The 26483-nt window shown below is 52.4% G+C and overlaps 8 protein-coding genes across 9 annotated transcripts; 4 read left to right on the top strand and 4 right to left on the bottom strand.

Annotated features, from left to right (window-relative positions):
- The first annotated feature begins 168 nt into the window (after positions 1–168).
- On the top strand, positions 169–3565 carry PV09_06367. Of its 2 annotated transcripts, XM_016359999.1 has the most exons (4): positions 169–732; positions 798–1474; positions 1532–2808; positions 2889–3565. In XM_016359999.1, exons 1-4 carry the CDS (start codon positions 287–289, stop codon positions 3129–3131), a joined length of 2643 nt encoding a protein of 880 aa, XP_016212081.1. In that variant the 5' UTR covers positions 169–286; the 3' UTR covers positions 3132–3565. The 2 variants fall into 2 exon arrangements, with proteins under 2 accessions (XP_016212081.1, XP_016212080.1); XM_016359998.1 differs by having other exon boundaries at positions 798–2808.
- Positions 3566–4570: 1005 nt separating this feature from the next.
- PV09_06366 (uncharacterized protein) lies at positions 4571–10777 on the top strand. The gene is made up of 4 exons (XM_016359997.1): positions 4571–5207; positions 5303–6521; positions 6588–7717; positions 7776–10777. Exons 2-4 carry the CDS (start codon positions 5545–5547, stop codon positions 10163–10165), a joined length of 4497 nt encoding a protein of 1498 aa, XP_016212079.1. The 5' UTR covers positions 4571–5207; positions 5303–5544; the 3' UTR covers positions 10166–10777.
- Positions 10778–10966: 189 nt separating this feature from the next.
- Positions 10967–13531, bottom strand: PV09_06365 (uncharacterized protein; the record flags this gene model as incomplete). Its single annotated transcript, XM_016359996.1, has 1 exon — positions 10967–13531. The coding sequence occupies one exon, from the start codon at positions 13529–13531 to the stop codon at positions 10967–10969; it is 2565 nt and encodes an 854-aa protein (XP_016212078.1).
- Positions 13532–13778: 247 nt separating this feature from the next.
- Positions 13779–16228, bottom strand: PV09_06364 (uncharacterized protein). The gene is made up of 5 exons (XM_016359995.1): positions 15909–16228; positions 15756–15856; positions 15411–15704; positions 14414–15353; positions 13779–14350 (listed from the first exon to the last, which is right to left on the bottom strand). The coding sequence occupies exons 1-5, from the start codon at positions 15994–15996 to the stop codon at positions 13962–13964; spliced, it is 1812 nt and encodes a 603-aa protein (XP_016212077.1). The 5' UTR covers positions 15997–16228; the 3' UTR covers positions 13779–13961.
- Positions 16229–18210: 1982 nt separating this feature from the next.
- PV09_06363 (uncharacterized protein) lies at positions 18211–19573 on the top strand (the record flags this gene model as incomplete). The annotated part of the gene is made up of 2 exons (XM_016359994.1): positions 18211–18310; positions 18363–19573. The coding sequence occupies 2 exons, from the start codon at positions 18211–18213 to the stop codon at positions 19571–19573; spliced, it is 1311 nt and encodes a 436-aa protein (XP_016212076.1).
- Positions 19574–20063: 490 nt separating this feature from the next.
- PV09_06362 (uncharacterized protein) lies at positions 20064–22196 on the top strand. Its single transcript, XM_016359993.1, has 3 exons — positions 20064–20499; positions 20561–20763; positions 20820–22196. Exons 1-3 carry the CDS (start codon positions 20160–20162, stop codon positions 20895–20897), a joined length of 621 nt encoding a protein of 206 aa, XP_016212075.1. The 5' UTR covers positions 20064–20159; the 3' UTR covers positions 20898–22196.
- PV09_06361 (tRNA pseudouridine(38-40) synthase) lies at positions 20758–23120 on the bottom strand. The gene is made up of 2 exons (XM_016359992.1): positions 22814–23120; positions 20758–22701 (listed from the first exon to the last, which is right to left on the bottom strand). Exons 1-2 carry the CDS (start codon positions 23038–23040, stop codon positions 20922–20924), a joined length of 2007 nt encoding a protein of 668 aa, XP_016212074.1. The 5' UTR covers positions 23041–23120; the 3' UTR covers positions 20758–20921.
- A 223-nt stretch (positions 23121–23343) lies between these two features.
- On the bottom strand, positions 23344–25532 carry PV09_06360 (uncharacterized protein). The gene is made up of 4 exons (XM_016359991.1): positions 25053–25532; positions 24816–24973; positions 24219–24744; positions 23344–24151 (listed from the first exon to the last, which is right to left on the bottom strand). The coding sequence occupies exons 1-4, from the start codon at positions 25332–25334 to the stop codon at positions 23807–23809; spliced, it is 1311 nt and encodes a 436-aa protein (XP_016212073.1). The 5' UTR covers positions 25335–25532; the 3' UTR covers positions 23344–23806.
- Between the last annotated feature and the right edge of the window lie 951 nt (positions 25533–26483).

The raw sequence follows: 26483 nt of genomic DNA, 5'->3' as shown, positions 1-26483 counted from the left end.
AGAGCCAAACCTGTCCCCCTGTGCCTGGCCCTTCCAGGCCCGCCCTTCTGCACAGAGCACATGCAGAGATACTTGTAGGCAGGGCAATCTGTGGCGTGCTCCAACGAGGACGCCTAGCCCGGGGCTTTCCACCACTACTGCACCTAAATCTGTTGACGCGGCGCGATTTGGGCACTCATGGCACAAGACGTTCTCTCCTCTGCCTCTGTGCAAGACCTGCAACCCGTCATCTCCATGTTCCTCTCGCTGCCCTCGCTGCTTCGTGCTCAATGTGTGTCCTAGATCCATGGATCCGCTCACGGTGACCGTCAGTGTCGCCTCGTTCCTCGCCAACTGCCTGACCACCGTCAAAGTGCTTGGCTCTCTGAGCTCCCGCTACCCACACGTGCTGGTCACCATCTCCTCCATCGTGACAGAGACCACGTATCTGGGCTCGTTCTTGGGTCACATACAGGAGCTGCTCCTCATCAATGCGCCAAGCGTGCACGACACGAGCCCTGCAGGTCGCGAGCTGCGCCAGACCTTTGACCTCGCGCTGTCCGCTTGTCTGATCACCTTCGGCTGTCTGGAAGAGGAGGTCAGGCAGCTGGCTATCCAGCCGCCGCCGGATGCCGGGCCAGAATGGAAGGAAAGAGTGAAGCAGCTGTGGAAGGATGATATCATGAACGAGATCCTAACGCAGATTCGGGAGCAGCAGTCGACCATGGCGCTTCTTGTGCAGACCTTGCAGATGTACGTTCCTTGTTTGCCTTTCTGCTAATGCGCCCTAATCATTGACGCTCTTTGTGTCTGTCCAGGCCATCGCTGTCTGCGAGCAACCACTTTTTAAAGGAGAACCGCGGCCTCTTGGTAGCGACGGTTTCTCGGTCCCGCGCTTTGCGACAGGCCTCTTATGCAAACCTGAAAGTCCCTGAGTCTATTTTCGAAGGTCGAAATTCCGCCCTTGTCGAGAGCGGCTCGATCGTCGGGAGCTCGGAATTCGACTTCGACGACGATGTCGTCAACTCCACCGTCTACAGACGAGCCAACGTGCAACGATACCGTTCGCAGCGTGTGAGAGCAAAGCATGTAGGAGATGCAGATACAGATGAGTACTATGACCCAGCAATAGGAACGACAGCAACGGACCACGGAGCACAGTCGAGCCAGAAAGAGACGAGGGCAAGTTCCAGAATGGCGAACATGGAGACGGTAGCAGAAGAGCTTGAAGACATGGCTCTCGACCGCAAACCCAGAAAATGGAGCGGCCAGAGGCACGGTAACGGAAGCTCAGATAACACCGTTCGCCCACAGCGACTCAACCAGTCGCAGCGCTTCTCCGACGATGAGGGCAACTTGTTGTCACACGACGCATCGGCGCAGAGCCGCTTCGACAGCGGTTCTCACCGCAGCCCCGATCTCAGCGCTTCCTCGTCCTTCCGCTCGCCAGACACATCCGCGTCCGACATCTCCGGTCCGGTTGTCAATTTCTCTCGTAAGCCATCCATTGCTGAACCAGTCGCCATGCCAACGCCAGATTCTTCTCGCACAGATAGCCTAAACGACTTCTACGACGACTCTTCCGGGCACTTTGCCCCCATCGCTGACAGAGAACCCGCCCAAATCGTACCGATCACGCGCTACGCCCCGTCAGCCGCGAAACGCGTTGAGGCCTTGTCGCAGGAGGCCAACGCGCGGAGGGGCATACCCTCGAAAGCAGCGAAGAGACTTGGCGTCGACGACCGCCAGCAGCCGTCGCGACTCGGAAATATCGACGAGATCCCCACGAGAGACAGACCTAGCAGCTCTACATCAGGAGGGTCGGGTAGCTCGCGAGGACGACCCTCAAGGCCGGTAACGCAGGTGACACTAGCTGAACTCAGTAGACAAGGCACCTTGGACTTTACGTCGCCCTGGTCCGTCTTCTGGCATGTGACGCCAGAGGAAATCCGCAAGCCACCACGCGGCTACAGCGTCGCGATCCAAGAGCTGTGGTGGAAGCTGCTACAGTTCGAGGAGAGCTACACGTACTCGCTACAGATGGTCCACACTCTGATCACGTCCGACACGATGTTAATGCCAAAGTGCGGTATCACCCCAGCTTCGGTCCAGAAACTGCAGGCCTCGCACGACAAACACATTCGACAGCCGCTTCGAGACGCCATGAGTGTTGGCCCATGGACGTTCGAGTACGCCACCATCATCAAGGCCTACCAGCTGGCGCACGCACATCTAGCCTCGCAATACGAGAGATATGCGTGGGACTTGCCCCTGGTCACGTACTCGTTAGCTTCGGCTTCCGCCCCGGCTTCGGCTACGTCGCGAGATCTTCTTCTGTCCCTTGGACCGGGCATGCCTACGAGGTACACTTGTTTGCGAAGTCCATTGACACACCTCTGCTCAACTTTCGATACTATCCAGTCGATTTACGACATTACGCACAACGGCGGTCCGAAAGATGTCCCCAACTTTGCGCAGCTCGTCTACCCGGTCCGAGAGCAGCTTCGATCACTCATCGCCTCGTGCAACCGCAACATCTTGCTGCAGTGGGAAGATCTCAGACGTGTCAACCTTTTCGGCGATCAGGGCTCAAGGGACATTGCCGACGTGACCAAGGAGCTCGTCTTCCCGCCGTCTCAGCGGAGAAACATGATGCTGCTCAACCTAAGCTCACCGACCCGATCCGTCATACTGCGTGCCGATCTGCACTGGAAAGCTAGCATTAAAGACAACTGGTCGAAGTGTCACGCGGTGCTGCTTAACAATTACGTCGTCCTATCAGGCACCAGTCCTGGCAAAGGCCAAAGACAGCATCAAGTCTACTTTGTGGTACGTACGATCGTCGTCGGAACGCCGACGCTCGTCTTTCACGCCAGAAGAAGAAAAGAATTAATCAAGAAAAAACGCAGGTTTCTCTTGCCGAGATTGCAACGACAACCATGTCTGCAGAACCCCTCGACGACAAGAAGACAATCAAACTGGCCAAAGCCGGAAAGCCGATGTACCACCTTACCATCCGAACCCCGGATTTCGAGCACATTCTCGGCTTCGGCACCATGGTGCAATGTCTCGAGTGGCACGAGCACCTAGACGTCGCCCTACGCGGCGAGATGATGGACATGCCGACGGGCATCTCTTCGAATAGCGTATGACTAGCGTCGGAGAGCATCCTCCGCACCGTCGAGGTCAAGATCGAGGTGAGCGATTCGCCGGTGATGACAGGGGATGAGTACGACGACAGCGATATGAGTCCTCTGAGCCCATGGGACTCGGCAGAGATGGGGGCATTCCCTTGGCCTGTTTGGGGAGAAGGGCAGCCCCGCAGGCCATCGTCATTCTCATCTTCGCCGAGGCGAGGAGACGGCAGTTTCTCGCCTGCTTTGAGAGCTATGACGGTTGGCAGGTCGGGCTTGAAACGCATCAGCTTCCCCAGCATCTCTAGCCTGAAAAGACTGAGCTTTGCGGAGGCATGAAGGTATAGGAAAACAAATCCCGCGTCTTATGTGTTACGATACCAAATAGAGCTTGATTCTTTTTGCGCCAAATGCAATTCTTTGAGCGAGTTTTTTACAGAACTCAGAGCCTGCAATTCCATGTGCTTGACTCGTGACTATGTCTCGCCGCCATGTCTTTCATTGTCGTGTTCACCGCATTGCCGCACAGACTGTGTCTCATCACCGCACAGCTACATGACGACGATAAATTTCATGATCACATGATCCGTGTGGCTGGCTTGTTTCACTTTCGAGGCTCTGGAACTCAGCTGGACCGCTTGTACCGTCCGTCTCGAGTGCGCACACGCTTGTTGTCGTGTGGAACCTGTCAGGAAGATGCTTGAAAGGGCTCGCCTCCCTCCAAGCAAGCTGCTAAAAATGTTCGGCCTCGGAGAGGACGAGCAAACGACGACGATTCGCCCAGAAGGCAGCTGAGGCATACTCCAGCCTACTGTAGTTTGCCTCCACCCACCGTCACGGTGGCACCTTGACTTGTACTTCCACGGCCCACCCAGACATCGGCGTCGTGAGATAGAGAAGCTGACGAAGGAGCAGCGGCCAGCAAGACAAACAGTCGGTCAAAAAAGTCCCATCTTTTTCGCCACGAGCCGCCATGCACGGCATCAGAAGCCGTGGCGTGGATATGCGCGAGCGGGCCCTGCGCTGACCGACTGCACGACACACGTCGCCCCCGACCTTCGACGCCTTATTCGCCCGCCAATCTCCGCGTCCCAATCGCACGGAGGGCCCGCACAGAGCGCAGCGGGCCCGTTGTTGCGTCCCAGCCCGTCGCGGTGCCCCCAATTGCGAGGGGGAGACACGGCGATGATGAAAGAGGCCCGGGCGGTGCTGGCGCCCCTCCGACGCTGACGACGGGGGCGCGATCCGCGCGGCGATTGGCTGCGTCTGCGATGCGGCTTCCCGACGCTGGGCAGGGATGCTGAGGATATTCCAACCACACACGACGCTCATCACGTCCTTTGTGCCTGCCCCGTCTCTGGATCTCTTCTGGTGAGCCGGCGAGGGTGCTGGGCCTGCTTTGTTGATTGTTCGCTTTCTAATGGCTGGCGTTCTTTCTGGTTCCCCTTCACGTCCCGGGGAGGGGGCGCGTGTCTCTCTTTTTAATTATCTTTCTCCCTCTGGGGCGGCGGGCGCGCGCGTGTGTGTGTGTGTCTGTGTTGTGGCCAGCGTGCTTTTTGACTAAGAAAATCTGACTTTGGGCCGACGACCGCTCGCCATGGGAGGTTCGTGTGTACGAGGTCGTGGCTGCCTTTTTGTAGCCCGCCCTCTGCTCTTTCTGTCGTACTCATGGGAGGAAGCCGCGCTCTTCGCTTCAGATCCTATCGTAGACGCCCTCGGAAAGCTCAACTCGACGTCTTCAATCGTTCTCTCGGCTCCTGCCCCGTCATCTGTACATCGTTGTCGTCCTTGCCACCTTCTTCCCTACTCGCCTCTCCTGGAAGACGGGCTTGGAGTCCCGATCCAACTCGGATCTGCGCGTAGATTCGCCCTCGACTTTGTCTACGGACGTTTGGAAGAAGCCAGCCAACTTTTCGCGGTCGCTTGCCGGACGGACCGCAGGCTTTCGACACAGTCCCTGCAGTGGGAAACGCGTAAACTAAATCTTTGACGTGGCTGTCCGACTCTGCTCTGCTCGTCCTGGATTGACGTGTGCTTTGGCCTGCTTCGGATGCCGTCTGTCTGTTCTCGAAGGGCGCTTCATGGTCGTGTCGAGTAAGTTTGCCGAATTGATTGTTTTGATATGTACCTCGCTCTCTCGGGGACGGTGGCATAATAAATGAAGCTAACAGAACGTTTGACGGAAACAGCACTGCTGGACAATGCCAATAGATACCAGCCAAGACAGAGCGCGAATTCATTCACTGCACGAAAACCTGGATCATGGATGAGACAACCAAGATACAGATTTGAAGAACCCAGGCGAGAGACTAATCTGTTCGTGTTGTATTGACTGGTGTGGAGGTTTTGTTTGGAGCAAACTAGTCGTGGGTTTGGACTTCGACACACACAACACCAGTAAGAGAGCGATACTGTGTGCAACGAAGCGACCATGGCTTTCCAATACGCACATCACCGGCCGCTAACGCCGATCACGCCAGTGCACTCACCCCATCCATCAGCCGGGTCTTCAGTTCGAGCGCGAACACCCGGTCAATTGAGTCTTCATGAGTACCGTAAGATGCAAGTGACTCCCAGCCCACCGGCTGTTCCAGGACAAAAAACTGTCAAGAAGAAGCGAGGAATGTCCAGTCTGAATCGTCCTGAGGGATCACACGCGCAAACCCCAAAATCTGACTTCTTCTCCTCATTTCCCTCCATGACGACACCCCCGGAAACACCTTCACTAGACCCTCCGTTGCCCTTCACTTCCAATGTTTTACCAGCCGATGCGACCCCCGTGTCACGCGTAGAACACTCTTCTGCTGCCACAAGATATCCAGAATTTGCACACCTCTTATCTCTTGGATCTGAGATTCAACACTCTCCTCCAAAATCAAAAACTTTGCTTTCATTGCATTCAACATTGCCTTCGTTACAAAGCTCATCTTCGTATAAAGCGCCAGCACCAAAACAACCTTCAGTCTTGGGTCTCTCGCCGCCGTCGTCGTCGTCGTCTCCGCTGAGGCATCCTCTTTTGGAGAGCCAACTCAGTCTGCGACGGCCTTGGTCCTCGACCGAGGGCCAAGACCTAAGGTACGTTTCCTCTGATACTGACTCCCAGGCACCATCCAGGATCCGCCAGCAGTCTAGGTTCGACGGGAGCAGCAGAGCAGAGAGCGCCGACATCATCCGCAGTCTTGGACGTCACTTCCAGCAACCCGATATTCTAGGATCGTCATTCCCAGGCACCTCGGTCCGGGAATCATTTCCAGGAATTGGAAGCACTAGGAATAACTTTCGTCCATTGAGTACTTCTGCCACTCAGGAGTCCACGTTTTCGCAGCCCAAAGTGAAGACATCGCAGCCTCTGGCGGGAGCATCTCATAGTTTTGAGCCCCTTGCTAGCGCTTTCAACCCTCGTGAAAGGTGAGTTTTCTCCTTCAGTGTCACATCAAAAAGTGAAGTCAAGCAATGCCTTTCTCACACATGTAGGCACTTCAACTCGATTAAGCGACTCCCAAGACCTCATTCGTCTGGCAAGCGGCGTCCAGTCCCCTTGAGCCTTACGACAAGTAACACAGACGGACTTTATCAGTCAGAGAACTACACGACAAGCACTTCGAGCTTCTCGCTGTCCAAATACTCATTTCCACAACCACCGCAACCACGTGCACTGTCGCCACACTCTCATCTGGCAACGCCACCTCTTTCAGTCGAGACAGAGAGTAACGTGCCTCGTCTGCCAGCTGAAAGCCCCCTGTTGCGCTTCAGTGGCGTCTCTTTTGAGATAGTGAACCCACACAGCTCACTTGAGCTTGCAAACTTTGACTCACTTTCTGACGAAGTTGAGGATTTGAAGCTAGATCAACCAACCGTGATTGACTACGACAGCGACAGTAGCGAGATGGGCTCTGACGGAAAAGGTGCTCCAATTGGAAAACGCTTCAGCTCATTCCGTAACGCATACGAGTCGATCTCAAAAGGCTCTAAGCAGTTACTAAGTGGCGGCCAGTCACGTCGTAGCTCCTCAAGTCGAGCACGTTCGACCTCTCAACCAACCACCCCTATAACGCCGCCTCGATTATCCACGGGCCCCACGCCTGCAAATACGCCGCCATGGGTTGGTTTCAATGAACATGGGCAACGCGTGAACGCTGCCGGTGAAGTGGTTACTGATTCCATCCAAGCTGGTCCTAGGACTAGCCAAGCAGACCTGGTCCGCGCCTCAATGTCATCGCGCTCCACTCCAACTTTCTCACAATCACTTGAGTATCCTGAGCCTGTATTCACGTCGAACATACCTCTTCCAAGTCGTGCTCGAAGCAATACTCTTCAACCTCTTCTTGAGAGCTCACCCATTCTGTCGGCCGACAAGCCGGCTCTCGCACTCTCTCTCGAGCATGACGTTATTTCTCCTGCAGAAGATAGAGTGGACTCCCTGCGATGTGAGACCACTACCCGTCATCTCCATCGCTCTCAGACTAGAGGGTCTCGCTCTGTTACATTTGACCACACAGAGGGTGCTGGCTTCGACTTCGGGCTTCCCGTCGCTCGACAGAATAGTCTGCTGCACGACTCTATGCCAATTGCACAAAGCAATGATTTCAGCGCTCTTCGAAATCGTAAGTGTTGTTTCATGTCCTAGTGCAGTTCCAATTTACTAATATACGCTAATTCTAGTTGATCATGGCGTTACTTCTTTCCCTCGTCCAGCGATTAAGTCTCAGCAGTCAGCGTTGCGACAGCCTATCTACGAATCCGACCTTGAATCTCACAGAACTGTTGCCGGCGGGCAGAATTTCGCTCCGGATCGTTCCACGGGCGAAACTCGCTACTCACAAGCAACCTCCGTTGACGACCTGGACTATCCGGAGTCGTCATGTTGTCTGAGCGAGCCATTCCCATACGCGAATTACGAGAGTCGTGCTACTGGTCAGAGCTCTACTCTCAGTCGTTTCATCCAAGAATACGACTACACTCATGGAGACCAGATGCTAGAACCGAGCCGGGACGCTCAGACAATCCATTATGAACTTTCGCCACATTCATCTTACGTAGACCCTGCGTGGACTGAGGCGACGAACGAGATAGCTCCATCGTCCACGAGATCTGCCTCTGCTGCAGATAGATTTGTAACTATGAATGGTCGTGAGGCAATCAATGGTCGTGGTCCGATGTATGGTGTAGACCTCGGCTCAAGAGTTGATTATCCTAGATTTCGTGGTCAAATCACCCGCGCTATTCCTGTACGGCAATTTAACACGGTGGAAGACTTTGACGAAGCCATCGAAGACATGGCGCATCAGCCACTTCTCCATCGTAGCGACACAGAGTTTCTTGAGCGATATCATGCGCTCATGAGCAGAATTTGTGAATTACATGGTATAGAGGCGCGTCGGGCTGCTGAACGCAAGCTTAACCACGTTGTTCCAGCACCACAATCTGCCTTTGACCATCAGGTCAAAACTCAACCGACGGGAGAGTATGAAGACTATCTCTATATGGCTCCAGTTGCTCCACTCAGCTATCAAGATGACGAGTCTGAATCTGAAGAGAGTGAGCGGAGTCCTTTGAATGAAAGCCCTGGCTCTTCTATAGCACCACTTGGCCCTCTGGTCGTACGCAACAACGCAACTCACATTCGTGACTCACGCGAATTTGCTAGATGGCTTGAAGAGGATTCCGATACTGAACAGCATTCAGCGGAAATTCCCCAAAGCCCACTGGATAATAGTCTGCCACGAAATCCCCTGGATGTTCACGGCGCATTCTTGCATAATCCAGATGGTGCACGGGATCAAGTTCAAGGCATTGAATCAAGTCAACTTGCCGTAGACAGGGTGCGATCGAACTCACACCGTTTTGGCTGGAGTGGGCCACCACCTCAAGACCCTGCACCGTGTCCTTCTAATAATGAGCAGTCCATTGGTTTTATAACACCTCCACGTCCTTTTGCAAATCGCAATCCAGCTGAGCAGTCCGAAGTCTCATCGTATGACAGCACTAAGAGATTGCTTGGTATCATTAACACAACCGCTCCTCGATCTCCAGACGACGAATCGTATGTTGTACCACGCGATACAGCTAACCTTAACGCTCAAGATCAATCATCAGCTTCACGACGCCGCTTCTACATGAATTGTCAGGCCCTTCGACACGAAGAAGAGCTTCCAAGGATGTGGGCACGTTACTCACCACCTGGGTCTGCAAATCTAAGACAAAAGAGGACGTCTAATGAGGCTACACCTAGCCAAACTAGCGAAGAAATTGCCGCAGCGATTGACGATGCTGATGACTGGGAGACAGAACCTAGTCGTAGTAACCGCAATTCGTATGCAAGACATGGCACTGACTTTCGTGGTGATTCCGGTGAGAATTCAATCTTGGGCGGGTATTATGCATTCCCGACGAAGGAAAACGAGTCCTATGGAGCCGGCAATGATTACACACCCGCACATCCGCTCCGCCCAAACGACTCTCATCTTCCTGGCTTTTACCCGGTAGAAGAGCTTTCGCCAGAACCACATGATGACTTCGAGAACTTAACTACACCTCCAAAAGCAGTAATTCGACAAAGTCACCGAAACGTAATTCCCAAGCAAGTCTACCGTTATGGTCACAACTTTGATGACATCGAGCTTGGAGTTCTTTCGCCACGTTCGATTCCGTCAGTACGCTCGGACCGATCGAGTCGCTCTCGAATGACGCGTTGGCCACGGCCATCTGTGCAACACCAGAACACAATACGCCCATTCATGCTTCGCTCCAACACTCAATGTTTTGACAGCGCACCCACTTTGCAACGAAAAGACACACGCATGACTGTCAAGGAGAAAAGGATCGCATATGCGGTCAATTGGTTTTGCATTACTATTGGTGCGATCATCCCCATTCCAAGCCTCTTATTTTGCCTCGGCTTCTTTGATGGCATCACGAGGGAGTGCACCAGTCGCAAATTGAAGAAGATTGCATTGTGGGAATCGGCTGTTATGCTTGTTGTGGTCCTCATTGCGGCTGCAGTTTGCATCACGATCTCGGCTGAAAATCAACGCCGCGCCAGCGGGAATTAATATTGATACCCAGAATAAGAATGATTCAGTAGTTGGTCGATTGAACTATTGATGATAAAAAACAAAGACCCCGACTCTTCAGCAGACACCAGCCTGATTTAACATTGGGGTTACATCGTCTAGGAAAGCGAAAGGACGAAAACAGCATTCATTTATTTTCCTTGGTCATGCTACAATCACACACGCACTAATAATGCAGTCATGGTCTGCCACTAATTCCTGTGCATGCAAACGTCACCATCGTAATGCATCAGCCGGCAAATGACAGCTCACTCTCTGTGGCTTTCGTGGTTGCGGCTCAAATTCACGACTACGTTGGCGGAATGCTTGTATTTCTAAACACATTTTGAATATATTATGAATGAGTCGGCAATCAACTGCTGCTCCCACTCAACGATGACAATGTCGATTGGACTCGTGGCGAGCTTCTCTGCGCTCGTCATCCTTCTGAAAATGTAATTCTTCCTTGCCTTTTGTAGGCTTGAAGAGAAGAATTCAATTGCAAAATGCGATTGACTGATTATGAAATTAAATTTGGTGGTGGGCTTTGTCGCCCTCGTCACTAATCAGCTCATGTAATATACTTAATAAGTTAGCAGAATCCTATAAATTCCATCCTACAACCTCATCCAAAGTATCACGCCGGTTAATTTGAAGAAGCTCTCCGTCGTCAGAAGCATGTCTACTAATACTAGTGCGTTTGAGCATGTTCATGTTTGGATGGAACCGGCATGGCATGACGGATGCAATTCTGAGTTTCATAAAAAGAGCATATGTAAGGGATTGATTATCTTTCCCTTGTCAGAATTTTTTAAAGCGGCTTCTCAATTCTTCTATGAACCTTTTCCATCGTCGCCGATAATGTGTATGAGACGGATGTGGCGGCGTTCGTGGCCTTTCAAAATGCAGACTACCACACGACGAGCCGAGACAATCCAGTAGCGTCGTCGGTTGCAACGCTCCGCTCATGACGAAATAGTTTTCGGATCTTCCGCGGTTCCATGCCGCATGGTGCGGGTCATCAATTCTGTTTGATGTCGGCGAGCTTTGTTCCGTGGACTGATGCGGATTGGGAAGAGTTTGATCAACTGAGAGATGATTTGGAGTCTGGCGAAGTTTCTCAACAGGCTCGCTGGCTTGCGAATCATCCAACGAGTGCGCCGATGGATCGTCCTGCCGTGCTGCATTTGGCTGCATATCGTGCAGTCCTTGAGCCAGTGTCTTTTGTAAGAGCGTGTTCTGCTTCTTGACGAGCTCAAGTTGCCGCTTGCACATTTCGACACGCTCTTTCTGCGCCTTATACAACGTCTCGTGCGTCTTGCAGTGCTCTTTCACATACAACCTCAGCGTCCGAAGCTCCTTCGAGACGTCCATAATTCCTAGCTCTGCCTTGACCGCCAACGGATCGCAGTCAAGCACCCGCTTGAACAGGTTTTCGTAGAAGCTTTGCACGCCAGGCTTGAAGCCACGCTGCCCGACGTCGAGAAAGTGGCTAATCCAGTCGTAATGTCCGACGTGAGTGCTCAGCACGCGGACGAGAAGAGTCTCCATATACCTTATGCCGCCGATGGAGCTGACGACGGCGTCGAACAAGGGCGTCTTGAGCACAAATCGCCAATCGTCGCTGTCATGGGCGCAGGCTTCGATGAGGTAGCGCGCGTAGTCTTTGCGATACCTCTCTAGCTCGCACGTCACGGGGCCAGTCCTGCTAGGCCAGCTCAAGGCTCCGCTAACGTTTTGACCAGTCTTCCAAACGGCCCAGTCTTCGCACAAGAAAACCGGCTGCCGCGCCCATCCCAGATACGGCGCCTTCGTGTCGGTGTAGTCCCAATCGATAAAGCCGGTAACGTTGCCCTCGCGGTCCACGAAGATGTTCTGAGGATTGAAGTCGGTCTGCGCCAGGACAAACTCTTCGTTCTGCTGGTAGGATTCGCTCGTGCCCGGTGCGTAGGGAAGGTACTTGAGCAGCAGCGAGTACAGGGCAAATATCCCACGGGTTTTGTTGACCATGGGGTTCTCGTCCGGTCTGTCAAATACGTCGTACTTGGCAAAGGTCCTTACCGTAGTTTCGTACCACGTTCGGAGGAGCTCATTGTAATATTCGTACGATGAAGTGGCAGTCCCGCTTCCCGTAAAGGACTTCAAAGACGATATTGAGCTCGTGGTGCTTACTTTGTAAGTTTCGTCAAGCATAAGATAAGGAAATCTCCTCGCATGCCTGTCCAAAATGTCGTCTTCGAGAATGGAGGAAAAGGGGCGCATCTTGATTGGAACAACCGTTGGTCGCCTCACATCTCCGTTGACAAGTCTAAACTCCCCGTAGCTCTTGAACTTCAGACTTCTGAGTTCAACCACTTGATTTGCAATCGACCTTAGAATCTTCTGTCTCTTGGCCTCGAGCTCTCGAGGAACCGAGACAAAGTCTTGTCCTGGTTCGGTTCCGTCAGCATCCCACCAGACGTCGGAGAGGCGCCTTCCCTCAACAAAACTCGTGATGATGAAAGGTGCCTTGATGGCATTTTCGAATCCCACGTCGTAGGCGACCACGTCCGGTATCAGCAGATTCGTCGTAGCTTTGACGTAGCGCATGGTGTCGACGACGTTCAGAAGCGTCGACCTTGCGTGCTTGTTCCAGACGCCTCGCGAACCGCACGAGGGCATGCGCACGCAGTATTTGACGTCGTTGTCGAACTGCACGATCGCGACGAGATTGTTCTGCCCATCTTCATATCTGATCACCTTTCCTGACGTCGAATGAGGCGGTCTGTGAAGCATGGCAAGCTGTTCAATTTGCTCTTGGGGAATGCTGATCAGATAGTCCCATCCCTCCAAGGTCGGGGATATGTGACTCTGCTTCTCGCGGCTTTCCCTGCGACTGTACTGCCACCCATCCAAGCTGTCTTCTTCTTTCACGAATGGCTCGTCGTGTCCAGCAGGCCACAACTGCGGGGAGTATTCGGCAGCGTGCCTGGGTGACTGACCGGATGCCTCAGCCCAGCTCATCGACGCTTTCGTTGTAGGGGCCGGCCCCGCGGCGTTCCCGTTTATATCTCTAGATGGATTCTCATGATTGATTACATGGTCCTTGGTCGCGTTGAAAAGCCGCTTCGGGATCCTCGCGCTGTTCTTTTGCTTCCCTGTGGACTGCACGTCCGCACTTTTAAAAGCTTGCTCATGACTGATACCGAACGGCGTTGACGGAATGGCCTCTGCAGCAAGGGCCGATAATTCTTCCAGCCTCTCCGCTGTGTTCCTGTTTATGCCTTCTCCTTGTAACTCCGCATGCTCGGGCGTGATGGATGAGTCCTTCGGCCGGAGACTTCGCAGTGGAGATTCAACTGGAGTACCTACGCCATTCGTGGCCATTTTGACCTTACAGGTCCTCTTTGAAGCGTCAGTTTCACAAAAATAAATGGAGTGAGTATTTGCTGCGTCGTGCATGCCAGTGTTTCGATGTTTTCACTACTTTGACAAACGCTACAGCTCTCTGGCTGAGAATCCGATGAGGAATATTAGATGGCGTTATATGTAGAGATAAGGATAAAGGCGAAAAGGGAACACCAGCTTTTAGGACATATTCATAGCTGTGTATGAAGGTCTATGTATGTCCGTTTGATACTTTCACCTCTTGTGAACGTGGACGTCACACGTACAAAGTTATGACAAACCCGCACGCAATGGACAAACAACCTAATCTGCGCGGTGAATCAAGTCATCACAGTGATCCGAATCATTATCTCGTATTCACCAACGGTAAAATAAGGTGAGAAATCCAAATACCTGGATATACCATTGCTTAATTGCCTAGACTCTTGCCTTCTCCGTTAAATTTTCCTTGTGGACCATCTAATTGGCAATCCACCACGGCGCTGACACCATTCTTAACGCTTTCAACCGCTTCCTTCAGCACTCTTTCTAGCTCGTCCGCAGTGCTTGCTCTTCCTGCGTACAAATTCCCACCTGCCGCAGCTTTTGCAATGCCTGCATAGTCTGGTGTCGGCTCAAAGCTGATGTTGATCGTCTTGTTGTCGACCTTCGAGCCTAGACCGTGCGGGTGCACGAGCTCCAGCGATTTACGTGGTGCATTCCAACCTTTGTTATTAAGCACGATAGTGAGAACCGGAATGGAATATCTCGCGGATATCCAGTACACGGATCCAGGCACGGAGAAGAGGTATGTGCCATCTGCGAAGCATATCAGTCAGTTTCAATGTGCGTGTCACGCGGGTTCAATAATGGAAGCAGTACCTCCCACGATCTGGCAAACGAATTTCTTTTCTCCAAGATCATCTGTTGCCAGTTTGACTCCCAATGTTCCTCCCCCGCTCCAACCTAGACCGCCACCTCCGCAATTTACCAATGATCCTGGTATCGTAACCTGCAGGTGATCTGACACCGTCGGGCCATTCGTCACAGCTTCAACAGCAAAAATTGTGTCTTGAGGAACGTGATGCCGTACTCTACTGATCAGATACGGAGTCAGAAATGTGCCGTCGTCTTTCGGTTTGGCAAGGCTATTAATTGCCTTTAGTCTATTGGTATATGACTCTCCCAGTCTTTCCCAACGCTCGTTTATATCCGAGGCGCTCAGCGTTTCTTTTAACGCTGCGTTTGATTCTATGTAGTCTAATATTTGCGTGATTGCATTGAAACTGCTGGCTTTGTACCGAGCCAAGGCGTTGATATAAAAGACTGGCATCTGCTGCTTGATCGGATCTACGTCGACGTGGTAGATGACGGCGTCTGATCGGGGAGTATTGTGATGATTTATCCACGGTACATCACAGTCAAGGACGAGGATCATATCCGCTGTTTTGATGGATTCATCCACGCCATATCTCAATCCCAGCCAAGCTCGGTGATTTGCTGGGAAATTCATGTCGCTGCCACCTGTGTCCAGGACCCTTAGGCCTTTGACTGTGTCTGCGAGTTTGACAAGCAAAGGAGGCACATCGTGATTGCGTCCGCTGTAGCCAGTAATGAGTAGAGGCTCCTTTGCATTCACGAGAGCTTCAGCAATTTTCTTCACGCCACTGAGTGGAAGCGCGGGTGGTTCCACCGGCTCCCAATATTTCTGGTCGAGCGTATAAGGCTCGATGTCTTGTTCCATTGGTTCTCGAGCGCCACAAAGATAGACTGGGCCCTGAGGATCGCTACGTGCAAAGGTGAGAGCCCGATTGACGAGTTGCTTTTTTTGCGTTGTCAGTGTTCATCGTTTCGCTTTCTTGCAGTACAACAAACGAACCTTTACATTCTTGCCCGTCTTTATCTCCCCTGTATAGCGGCAATACTGCGACACAATGGCCTTCTGATCAGGTACATCCTGGATCCAATGGATGTACTCCGTCCTGCTACCTCTGTGCTCGGACTCGAAGGAGTACGGCGACAGGCCCGCGAAGATAAGTACAGGTGCGCGGCCGCAGCTCGCGTTGTGCACGGCAGCTGCTAGTGCTTGTGTTCCCACATCAACGTGCACGATTACCGCTTGAGGCTTTCCTGAATATCGGGCATAGCCATCGGCCATCGAGAGAGCAACCATCTATCTAAATTAGTGGATTTGACTTGACACACCGGGGATTCTACTGTGAACCTCATTAGGACACGTTATTATCCTCGGGAACTCATTTTTCTTTTCCTTCTGGCCCTTTACCATCGCCTCTATGATGCTGGGGTGATCTGAGCCCAAATTGACTGCAAAAATCCGTCAATTCTGCTCCATGTACACATTCCGCAAGCTACGCACCGAAGCAATACCTTACACCAGCATCCCACAAAGCCTCGAAGAAGGCGAACGAAGTGGTATATAAGTCAGGCATCTTCGCGTCACCCATCAGAACACCAGTAGGAGTCAGAATATCCGGCAAATGGACGTAATTGCTGTCTGAATGAATCCAAATTTATGGAGGGGTAGGCTCAGTCAAGTACAGAATTTATCACAAGCTGCGGCCCCAGACTGCACAGTCGATACCCCGGCAAACTCTTCTGGGTGCCACCGTGGGGCGGCCCTAGTCACTCCCATGCAGAAATGATGCTCACTGCAAAAGAGGAGGCGCTGGTCAAGGCATTCGGACTTCGCGAGATCGGGAGATGTCTGGGGTTGTGGGGACACGACTACCATGTGTGTGCGGAATCGCTCCGCCTTGACGGCCGACAAGACAAATGCACCAGTCAAGTTCTCTTCTTACCTGCCCTGTCTGTTCATTTGCCGCGTAGGAGCCAACACTTGCGCCCTACGGGATCCAACAAATCCTTAACCAGTATTGAATTTACGATGCTCGCTCGTGCTCCGCACATGGTCGTTGAGAGTCTTAGTTCTAATCATCACTCGTTCGGGAACTTGGAACATTGCACGGCGTCTAACATTTCAGATACGTCTTGGAAACAAGACACATGAGTTTGGCAGTCTTCGTACCTCTCCTCACAGCCGAGGGGAAAGACTAGTCATCTCTGTATCCCATTCCTTCTATGCATGCTTGAAAGCTCTTGCGAGAAGTACAGTAGAGAAGTTCGGACTCGTTCTTGCTCCGTGCGTGCTTCCAGAAGGTATAGAATACCATATGTCCCATTACATCGGTACTTTTCGCGGAGTTTTGTACCAAGAAAGGCTTCCAATGCTACATCCGCTAAATCTGTCTTTCTCTTAGATATTTAAGGACAGCAGTCCCCCCATAAAGTCTTCAAAAGCGTAGCTAAGAGCTTGGGAGAGAGACCTTGTGACAATGACACATGTCCAGCTGTCCGGGATGGTAGCAACTTCATGGCTCTCCTTTTTTGAATTTATTACAATTTTATGGAACACTTTGGCGCTGCCGATAGTGTTCAATGCCATCAATAGGCTCGCTCCGTGCCTTTTGGCCCCTCTTCTGGCTATTCACAGATGGAATATACTCTTATAGCATTTGGTGGCCTTTGCGGCAGCATGTACAAGATTATTCTCCAAGTTCCTAAGGAACTGAATCAAAATGACCTGCAAGCTACACCAAGCAATTGAATCAGCCTCAAAATTGCTCCATGCTCTTGATTAGATCACCAACTTTGGCCGAAATAAAGGTCACATCTGGATCTCCTAAGGAAATAGTTGCTATAAATGGTTTGTTATATACCGAGAAGATTTTTTTTCTGGTCCACGCCAATGAAATCTCCCATACAAAAAAGATTTGGGACCTTCCATTCCGTCTCCTTCTGCTTACGTATCGGATCTCCTCGAAGCCATCGATTAGAAGTATTCGTGGATAGGTTCTTTGGGACGATCTTCGAAGATTGGTCTTCTGGAGAATTGATCGTTGCCTGAAATTGACACCAGGCGTACTTTCCTGATTCAAATAGTGAAGATACTCTTCCTATATCTCCGGCTGTCGAACATCTGACAATCAAGGAGACCGAGGATCCTTGCTTCGCCAAGCACTCTAAGCTTGCCGGTATAAACTTAATAGACGTCATGAAGGAATTAGAAACCAGTTCACAGTGGTCCGTTGCACGTCAAGCAGAGGACTCGTCAAACTTTTAGTCTGTTCTTCGGGCAGATCTTCTCATAACATGACCTCTGATTCATTCTTCAGCGAATGTTGCCCAGGATGTAACCATCACTGGCCTCGAGACGAATTTATGAAACTTTCGTTCGTGAATGTCAGTACAGCAAGTCTAATGAACTTGGTGACAGAAACAATATGAAGCTCGTCAGTCCAGGAGTGTTGAAAGTGAAGAACTTACGGTCACTATAGGTCTTGTCTGGACGAGTTACTGCTTCATCATACTCTTTATTTTCCTTACAAGACATCCGCTTCTTGAACATCCACAATACTCTGTACCCGTTGCACACAAACTAAATACCTCTCATTGCCGCGCCCGATCAAAGCCTCATATTGTAGAACTTGGTTCACAGCTCAGAGGGAGCTTCAGTCTCTTGAATTCCATTATTAGTATCGTCCTATTTTATTTAAAGCCTTGATATTACACAGTTCAACAGTCTTGGGCGCAACATCTGCTCGGTTGCGAGCTGCTGCTGTAAACAGCACCCTCATTTCCCTCACTAACAGTTAGACATCATGGCACCACTCTCTCGCCTTCCAGAGTTCTTCATACACAAGAACGGAATGCCTTTAGATGATGGCTTTGGCAACCAAATCATGTGTCAAGTAATGCTAAGTAAGTTGTTTCATTACCGTCACTGGGAGCAGCTCCCATTTACCCTCAATAGGATTCAAAGACAACACGAGTGTCTGTCTACAGCGCATGTATACGCCTGGAATAGGCGCCTTTACACAGGATCCGTCCATGTCGCTGGACACTGCTGTCCAACAGTCCACATCTAGCATGAATAATCTCAACAATTTGCCGGCCAACGTCAAAGTATGGCTCTTTCCAGAGAATTATAAGATGCTCTGGCCCGACGAGTTTCCGGAAGATCAATCTCCAGTCATGCCAATCGCTTGGAATCCGCTTCCTTGTTCCCCAATGGACCCGATCCTTAGAGCGATCGGAATTGTTCCTGGAATCTCTAACTTGCCATCATATGGTTTAACGCAAGCTAATCTCTCACCAAACGTAGCCACTATGGCGCAGCCACTTACAACACCCAAAGTGGAGGGCTCTAGCGCTGCTGTGGCCACAGTTGACAAATATGGCCTTGGCAGGGGAAAAGGGAAAGCAGAAGATGCTAATGAATTAGGAGAAGAGCGTGAGGTTGCCGTAATCACAAGCCCAATTAATTTCCGTATCTTGTACACGACCATGCTGAACACGCCGCAGCTGCATGAATTGTACACGATTCCAGACACATCGTTGCTTAGCACAACGCCAGGCCCAAGTACTTTGCTTCCCACTGGCATCAATCTTACCACCAGTGAAATTCTTGCATTCTTCCCTGGTCTCCTTCACGATCCATATTTCATCTATCGCGCCTATTCTACTGGTTGGAATTGGCAGACAATGGTCCATGCGGCGCGAATGTACCGCGACGTTCAGTGGGAACTTAGCCACGCAGTGGTTGAGCCCCTTATCCGTCGCGGCATGGCCTATGTTCTCGGATTGGATGAGGAGGATTGGTCTGAAGACGAGTATCAGCAGCGCGTCCCTGTTGAGAGGCGTCTAAAGCTGCATGACTACACCAGGGGTGGCCTTTCAGTTACTCACTCAACCCACCCCGCGAGCAGAAGCGACTTGATGCTTTCGCAGTTAAGGAATGAGGTCAAAGTTCTCCCTATTAACGAAGACGCTGGTGCTTTAACGACGCTCATTGCGGCTCTAAATTGTGGCCAAATCAGAGACATGCCAATGTCGGCTCTCGGCGATTTTGTCGAGACAAGTGTGCTCTACTTCCCTCCTCACGGCCCAGATGAAGATCTCGCCTGCGCCCAACGCTGGCGTGAGAAGCTGCGTAACCTACCATGGAACTTATACATGCCATAGTTCGTTCGGCATGGAATCCAAGCAAGTTCTTTTGGGCATGGCGCTGGGATATATTTATTGATATGCACCAGGCTTTTCACCGGCTTTAGCCTCTTCTCCAAGAATAGTAACGGAATATGAATGCCTCTAACCTATCGTAGTCCATCACGTATCTTAGCAGATGCGCTCCTTGAGCGTCGACTCGAAGTCTTGCAAGGTCACATCGAGGCGTACAATCATGGGTCAAAGCCACTATAGAAACTTCTGAGATGCAAAAAAGAAGAAGAAAACATTGTGAATTTAGAATAAAGAGTTAAAAAGCAACACTACAATTTTCTTCTCATAAGCATGCTCAAAATGTAGAACGTTCACGAACCGAAGTTACTTTCTGCTTCAAGCGCAGGCACACGCCAAGCGAAGTGGTACAGCGGATTCAGTCCATTTTATCGACCGCGCAATCCCGCCCCGAAGTCAACATGCCGCAGAAATGCACACTGTCAATCGCTTGCCGCGAAAACGTTCGAGGAGCGCCAGAAGGCGAAGGCGAGGGCGAGGCTCATCTCTGAAAGCAGATCTATCGTCTACCGGATTTGCCGGCCAGGAAATAATGCCGGTGCCGACCTGCAACCTGCAGATTTACCGCCCGACGCCGGCGACGGTGCTGTACACGGTCTCGACGCGGGCGCCCCTGACGACGGTTCCGGCGCGCCTGCTGCACTATTCGACCCTGGCGGCACGCATCGTCGTCGCGTCACTCGTCGTCCTGGCCTCCTGGTTGAAGTGGATCTCCGTCTACCCGGGCTTCCAATGGCCCGGCCTGGAAAACGAGCTGCGCGACTCCAGGCTCGGCCGGTCGTGCTTGAATCTCGTCGGCCGGGTGCCGACCGTGTATCTGGTGCCCGCCTCTCTTGCCGTGCTGTGGCTCTGTGCGTGGAAAGGATATAGAGGTAGGGGTTATCCACGCCATCTTTCGGTGTGAGCGAGAAAGAGACTAAGCATGTCGTGCAGAGGAATCGCTTCTCGTGCTGAGGGGATTGGGAATCCAAACGACCAGCTCGTCAGCAACGTTCCTGTCCACGAGCTCGACTCGGTTTATCCCCACGACTTCGATCCAAGACATTTTCATTCACGAAGCCTTCAAAGGCTTGGAGGTGCGCTTCTATCTCGCAATCGTAGTGGAAGGAGAACAAGACGTGGTTGTGGTCTTCCCAGTATGTTACCTTTCCTCATATTACGACGTCTATGTGTTCTAACTAGATGTATCCAGAACCTACTGCCGTCACTCAACATCATCGAAAAAGTCTGGCGCGGCGCACGCTCGTGTCTTTACGAGCCCAAAACATAGAGACGCGCATTCACATCGCAGTACTTAATCACGGCCGTCATCAGCGACACTAGACGCAAATCTTGGCGGCCTGCCCTTTCGCGCCGCCCATTTGGCATTGATGACCTCGACAGGCTCCATCAATGGTCTCTGCATGACCGGTACGTATTTTCCTCGCGGCAGCGCACTGTCGTGACCTTCAAACACTCTCTGGTTTTCTTTGCCAGAACGGTCAGGTGCTGGCACGGGACCGCGGCTGTCGACACCGTCGTTCCGTCCCTGAGTAGAGACCATATCCAACAGCTGTGCAGCCAACACCTCGTCCATCTTTGCCTTCCGCCAACCTTTCCAAAGGTCCGTCATCAAGCCCAAAGGTCCCCACTTAACTTGATTACTCGTGCCCGGACCAGAATCGGCGGCATACACCCACTCGAGCTCATCTTCACCGACGCCCCGGTCCACGTAGCCTTTCGACTGCTGTCTGTCTTCCTCATTGAAACGGCCTTTGTCCGGGTCTGCGCTAAACATGCAGTCCCACAGCACGAGAGGTTGGTCTGAAGCCATCTCGTAGTGCGGCTTGCACGGGTTTTTCTTCACGTCGAGCAGCTCCTTGACCACGGAGGGTTTTTCTAGACCTTGGCCTACAAGGAACAGGATGGCCACCATGCAACGTACCTGATGCCACAGAAACGCGGATCCTTGCACGTCGAACGAAAACAATCGCATACCTTTGGATGCCGGCACCCTCTTTCCCTCCTCGCTGAACGCGGTATCCGTGAGGTGGGCCATCTTCACAAAGTCCAGACCACCAACCTCTCCCACTTCCACAATCCTCGCATCCGTGATCCGTCTCGTGAAGCTCGTCAGCTGCTTCGAAGGGTCGACCTTGCAAAGATTTCTGAAGTCGTGCGTTCCGACGAGGTAGCTCGCCGCCTCTCTCATGGCGTCGATGTCAAGCCAGCCCTCGCGGCCACTCGTCCTGGGCGAGATGCCGGCGGCACCAGGCAATGGAAGGAAGGCAGGCGAGGTGAAAAAATAACGGTACTTGCGCTCTTTGCACGAGAAGCGGGCATCGAAGTTTGGCGGTGTGTTAGGGCACCAGGCAAGAACGCGAATGTCGGGCGGGAGGACGCGATTGAGGAGGACGAGGTAGGGAAGCTCGTCCTTGACAGGATCAAAGCGCGGCGGCTTATCATCTTCCACTTCACCCTCCCTTTCTTCAACTCCTTCCATGTTATGATAGCTGTGGCCGGAATCCTCCTGGGCACTTCCGGGTAGAGTAGTCATCGCACCAAGTGCGTCAGTTGAGTCTTTGCCTTCACCAACGTTCGCCGCCTCGACCTCCTCATCCTTCTCTTTCTTCGCCTTCTTGACTTTTTCCTTCGGTCTCGCACTCCTAACCCTAAGACCAATTACCTGCCCAAAGGCACTCACTCCCCTGTCCGTCCTCCCACATTTCGAATACTCGCATCCCGTCCAGTCGCCCACCACGCCCGCAGGCAGCCGCTCGACCTCCTCGACGCCCGCCTTGCCGCTCAGGAGGGGCGCTCCGTCCTCGCCGTACAGGCTCGGCGGGAAGATCAGGCGCGTCTTCACGAGCGCCTTCCACAGCTCTTCCTCGATGGTGGGAAGCGGCGTCGCGTTGCCGATGTGGTGCTCAAAGCCGTTGTAGCGCGCGCCCAGGTACGCGAACTTGAGCGCGATGTAGCGCGTCGTGTACTTGGACGGGTCGAAGGGCGTGTGCTTCTTCGTCTTCTTCTTTGCCGTCGTGACCTCCGCCGCCGGTGCAGGCTCGGCTGCCGGCTGGGGCAGCAGGGACGTCAACCTGTCGGGCCAAGCGATTGTCAGCAAAACGCGGACCTCGAATCGCGCAACGGCTGGTGAGAAGGGGCAAGGGGAGTCGAGGACGAAAAGGGAGCCCAAACGTCCTTTCGTACCTTTCCTGCTGCGCTTTAAGCTCACTCTCAAGCTGCGTCACGCGCTTGATGAGATCTTCATGGCTCCAATTGCCATAATCGGTACCAGGAGTCGAGGCCATGCTCGAATATGACGCTGTGAACCCGCTGTCCAGACGCAGAAGCGATGGTCGACCGCGACGCAGTCTGTGGTAGACGAGATGAGAGACGCTGGCATCAAGCCTAGTGAGCGTCTTTGCGCATCTCATATAGAATTTCTGCTGACGTAGCAGACAATGATTCCGCGTTTGTCTGGTCCGTTTGTGAAGTGGCAGAGCGTGTCATTAGTTTTTTTTTTGGGTGTCGAGTCTCTGCAGACCGCGAGATCGGCGCGACTATGAGGTCCGGGTCACTTCGCACAAATTGCCAAGATTCTTGAAGCCCTTAAAGTTCGGTGAAGACTCGCACGAATTCCAGCCCATATGAAGAAGGGCGGGCGAAAGGAGAAGATAAGAATCACAATGTCTACGCTTCGAAGAGGCTCGTCTTGGCATGAGACTGCACCGTTGTTGCTTTCCCTAAATTCTCTTGTGAACGACGTTGTCATTTGGCCCTTTTTGCGTATGGCTATATAAAACAAGATACATCCTTCACAAAAGGGATCTAACACGGCGCCACCTGCAGATGGCCACGTACAAACTGGAGCCTCCCTTCCTCTCCTACCTTCTCCAATGTACCAATCTTAGCCAAATGTGTTCGTGTGTAGAAGAAAACGCCGCGTTCCATGCAAGTAAATCTCGTAACGAATAAGTTTTTTTTTCTTTGCGCTACCCAGCCACCAACTGGAGTGTTAACACCTAGCCGCATGGCACGGCTCAAAAAATAAAAATAAGCAGGCGTCGAGGATGAGGAGGACGAGGCAGATGACGGTCAAAAACAATAATTGTGATAAGTTTGTATGCTGGAGAAAGAGCTTATGATAAGGATTCACCCCCCTCGTCTAACTTAACAGTCGTCAACAGCCATGAAAATTACTTAGAATTGCTGCCCGTCCTTCCTCGGCAGATGAGGCAACGGTCCACCAGGTGGAGCCCTCTGGTTCCTCACGTTGGTTGCGCTGCTCGTTCTTGCGGGATATGGCCGGCCAGATTCTGGGTTGATGCTCAAACCTGACATCTGCTGGTCCATGTCTGCAAAAGTTGGAGTCTGCGCCTGCGACGAACCGGACGAGCCGTTTACGCGGGGCAGGTCGCTGGCTGATGGCGAGTCTTGCGGTTGAACAAGGTGCGATTTACGATTGTTCTGGACCATTATTGACACGGCCCATGCAGGGAGGTCAACTGGTGTGCGTTTTGCGGCTTGGATGAAAGGGTCGGATTCCTGTGTGTATCAAGTCAGTATCGCTTCGCAGAGATATCTGATGTATTGGTATCACAAGATGACATACATAGAGCTCCTCCGGTGTCGGTCTCAAGTTTGGATCTTTCGTTAAGCATTTGTCGACAATCTGTTCCAGGATGAGGGGGAAGGCATCGCTCTTGGGCAGCTTTGGCGGAGGCTCGAGTACGATCTGGGAGAGAAGATCAAGGATGCCCTGGGGCCCTCCAGCGTCATCCGCACTGTCGCTGCTAAAGGGGAACTTGCCGATGGCAAGCTCCATCAGAGTCAGCCCAAAACTCCACACGTCGGACTTGATTGTGTATTGCGCTCCCTGGATTCTCTCCGGGGCCATGTATGTGCCCGTACCAACGAAAGTGTCCGCCACAGAGCCCTCGAGTTCGGAGGAGACACCGAAATCGCAGAGCTTGATGTTGCCCTTGGAGTTGACGAGGATGTTGGAGGGCTTGAGGTCGCGATGCATGATCTTGTGCGTTTTGTAGAGATAGGTAAGACCGCCAAGCACAGCTTCTGCGATCTTACCCAGAACATCGACACGGACAGGTCCAAAGTTTCTTGAGATGGAGTCGAGCGAGCTGGACGAGACGGGTCAGTATCTGCACTTTCCTCTACGTGTACTGCAAGCAAATTAGAAGGAGAGACCTACCCGACATCCATGTATTCCATACACATAATGACATCGCCCGTGTCGTTCATGAAGGCGCCGTAGAAGGAGACGATGTACGGCGAATTGCATTCGTGCATGATCTTCAGCTCGCGCACTATTCGCTTTCGCACTTCCTTGTTCGCTTCGACGTGGATAATCTATCGCCGTAAAACGTACCTGTCAGCTTCGCGGATTTTTTTTCGACGAGTGTGTTGCCGCTCTTTGATCTCGTCTTACCTTCCTAGCCATGATGACCTTGGTGGCCGAATGCTGCACCTTGCTGACAGTCCCGCCATTGCCATGGCCCAACTCCTTGAGCACGATCAAATCCTCCGCCCGCAGGTCCAGCTGGAACTCGACACCAATCTCCAGTGTATCGGCCCGACCGTGGTTGCCGATGGCACCAGGGACCTGCGCATCTCCCGCCGAAGGTGTTGCCGATCGTGGAGGTGGAGCATTCAGAGCCAGACCCTTCAGGTTCTTCCTCTTCATAGACTTGGGGGCAAAGGGGTCAGTCATGTTTGCTGCTGTGCCCCGCTGCCCTAAAGCCTAGCGAACAATGTATGCAAAATCTGTGTGGGAGCGATAATGCTAGAGAGGGTATTACGTGTGCTTGTGCGGTACCGACAGCAGGGTTCGAATATCAGAGGCAGCTCAACGATCTGCGGCACTGAGATGGTGGGGGAAACAGGATGTGTTTTGGGGGGGGGGGGGTTTTGTGCGAATGGGGATGACCAAGACGGTGCGCTTTGTTTCGAGTGGAAAAGGAAGGGTAATGGAAAACGAGGACCTGTTTTTCGTTTTCTCTTTTGCTTCAGACAGCAGCCAACACTGCTTTGGTGGGCATAGGAGTGTACGTATTTGGCGACGTGGTGGAGGATGCCAATCGGACTATGATTAAGCGCCTCTTGCTGGCGCGTCAAACCAACGGCATGCAGTTCACCACAATGATTGCTGTGGCGCTTTCTCGCTTGCCAATGCGGGCCCACAGCCGCCTTAACGCCCAACCCCGAGAGGAGGAAGGGAGCAACGTCGGAGGTCGAAAGGCTTGGGAGGATCAAAAATAGTGTGCCGATGGGAACTGCAGAAAGGACGACGACGTCTTCAGGTAGCGCAGATGTGGCAATGATTGGAGGGGTATGTTGCGACTGGCGTAGGGCGGTGGGGCCGTTGCTTAAAGAGGAAGAGACTGCGGCGGAGGCGCTTTTGGTGGTGGTGGTGGTGAAGGAGGAGGAGGAGGAGGAGGAAGAGGAGGTGGTGGTGGTCGTAGCTGTACGTTCAGCGCACAGCGTGGTAACTTCAGTGGGCTCTTTGTTCCCCTGCTCGCTTGTCTCTGCCGCGGGGTTCTGCCAAACAGACGACGGCGTCTTCGCTGCTCTCGCTGCTGCTGCTCGTTCGCGCCAGCCCGGTTCTATCTCTTCGCCGCCTTCAGTCTCTGCCCCAAAGTCTGGCTCTGATCTGGACCGACCGGCGCCCTGAGCACAACGTGAAAGATTAGTCGAGACAAGAAACACTGCACGGGCAGCGCCAACGTCCTCAACGCGGAATGGTCGAGAGATCATATACTTGGTGCTGCTCCCGTGTGGAGACTGCAGAAGCCTCGACTGTCCCGTTCCGCCGCGAGCATTCGATTTGGGATTGGCGCATGGATATGGCTCTTGTCCTTTG

Source organism: Verruconis gallopava (genome assembly GCF_000836295.1).
Source record: "Verruconis gallopava strain CBS 43764 unplaced genomic scaffold supercont1.22, whole genome shotgun sequence".
NCBI classification, from domain to species: domain Eukaryota; kingdom Fungi; phylum Ascomycota; class Dothideomycetes; order Venturiales; family Sympoventuriaceae; genus Verruconis; species Verruconis gallopava.
Note: the sequence above shows the minus strand (reverse complement) of the source record. Positions and strands in the feature narration are given on the sequence as shown.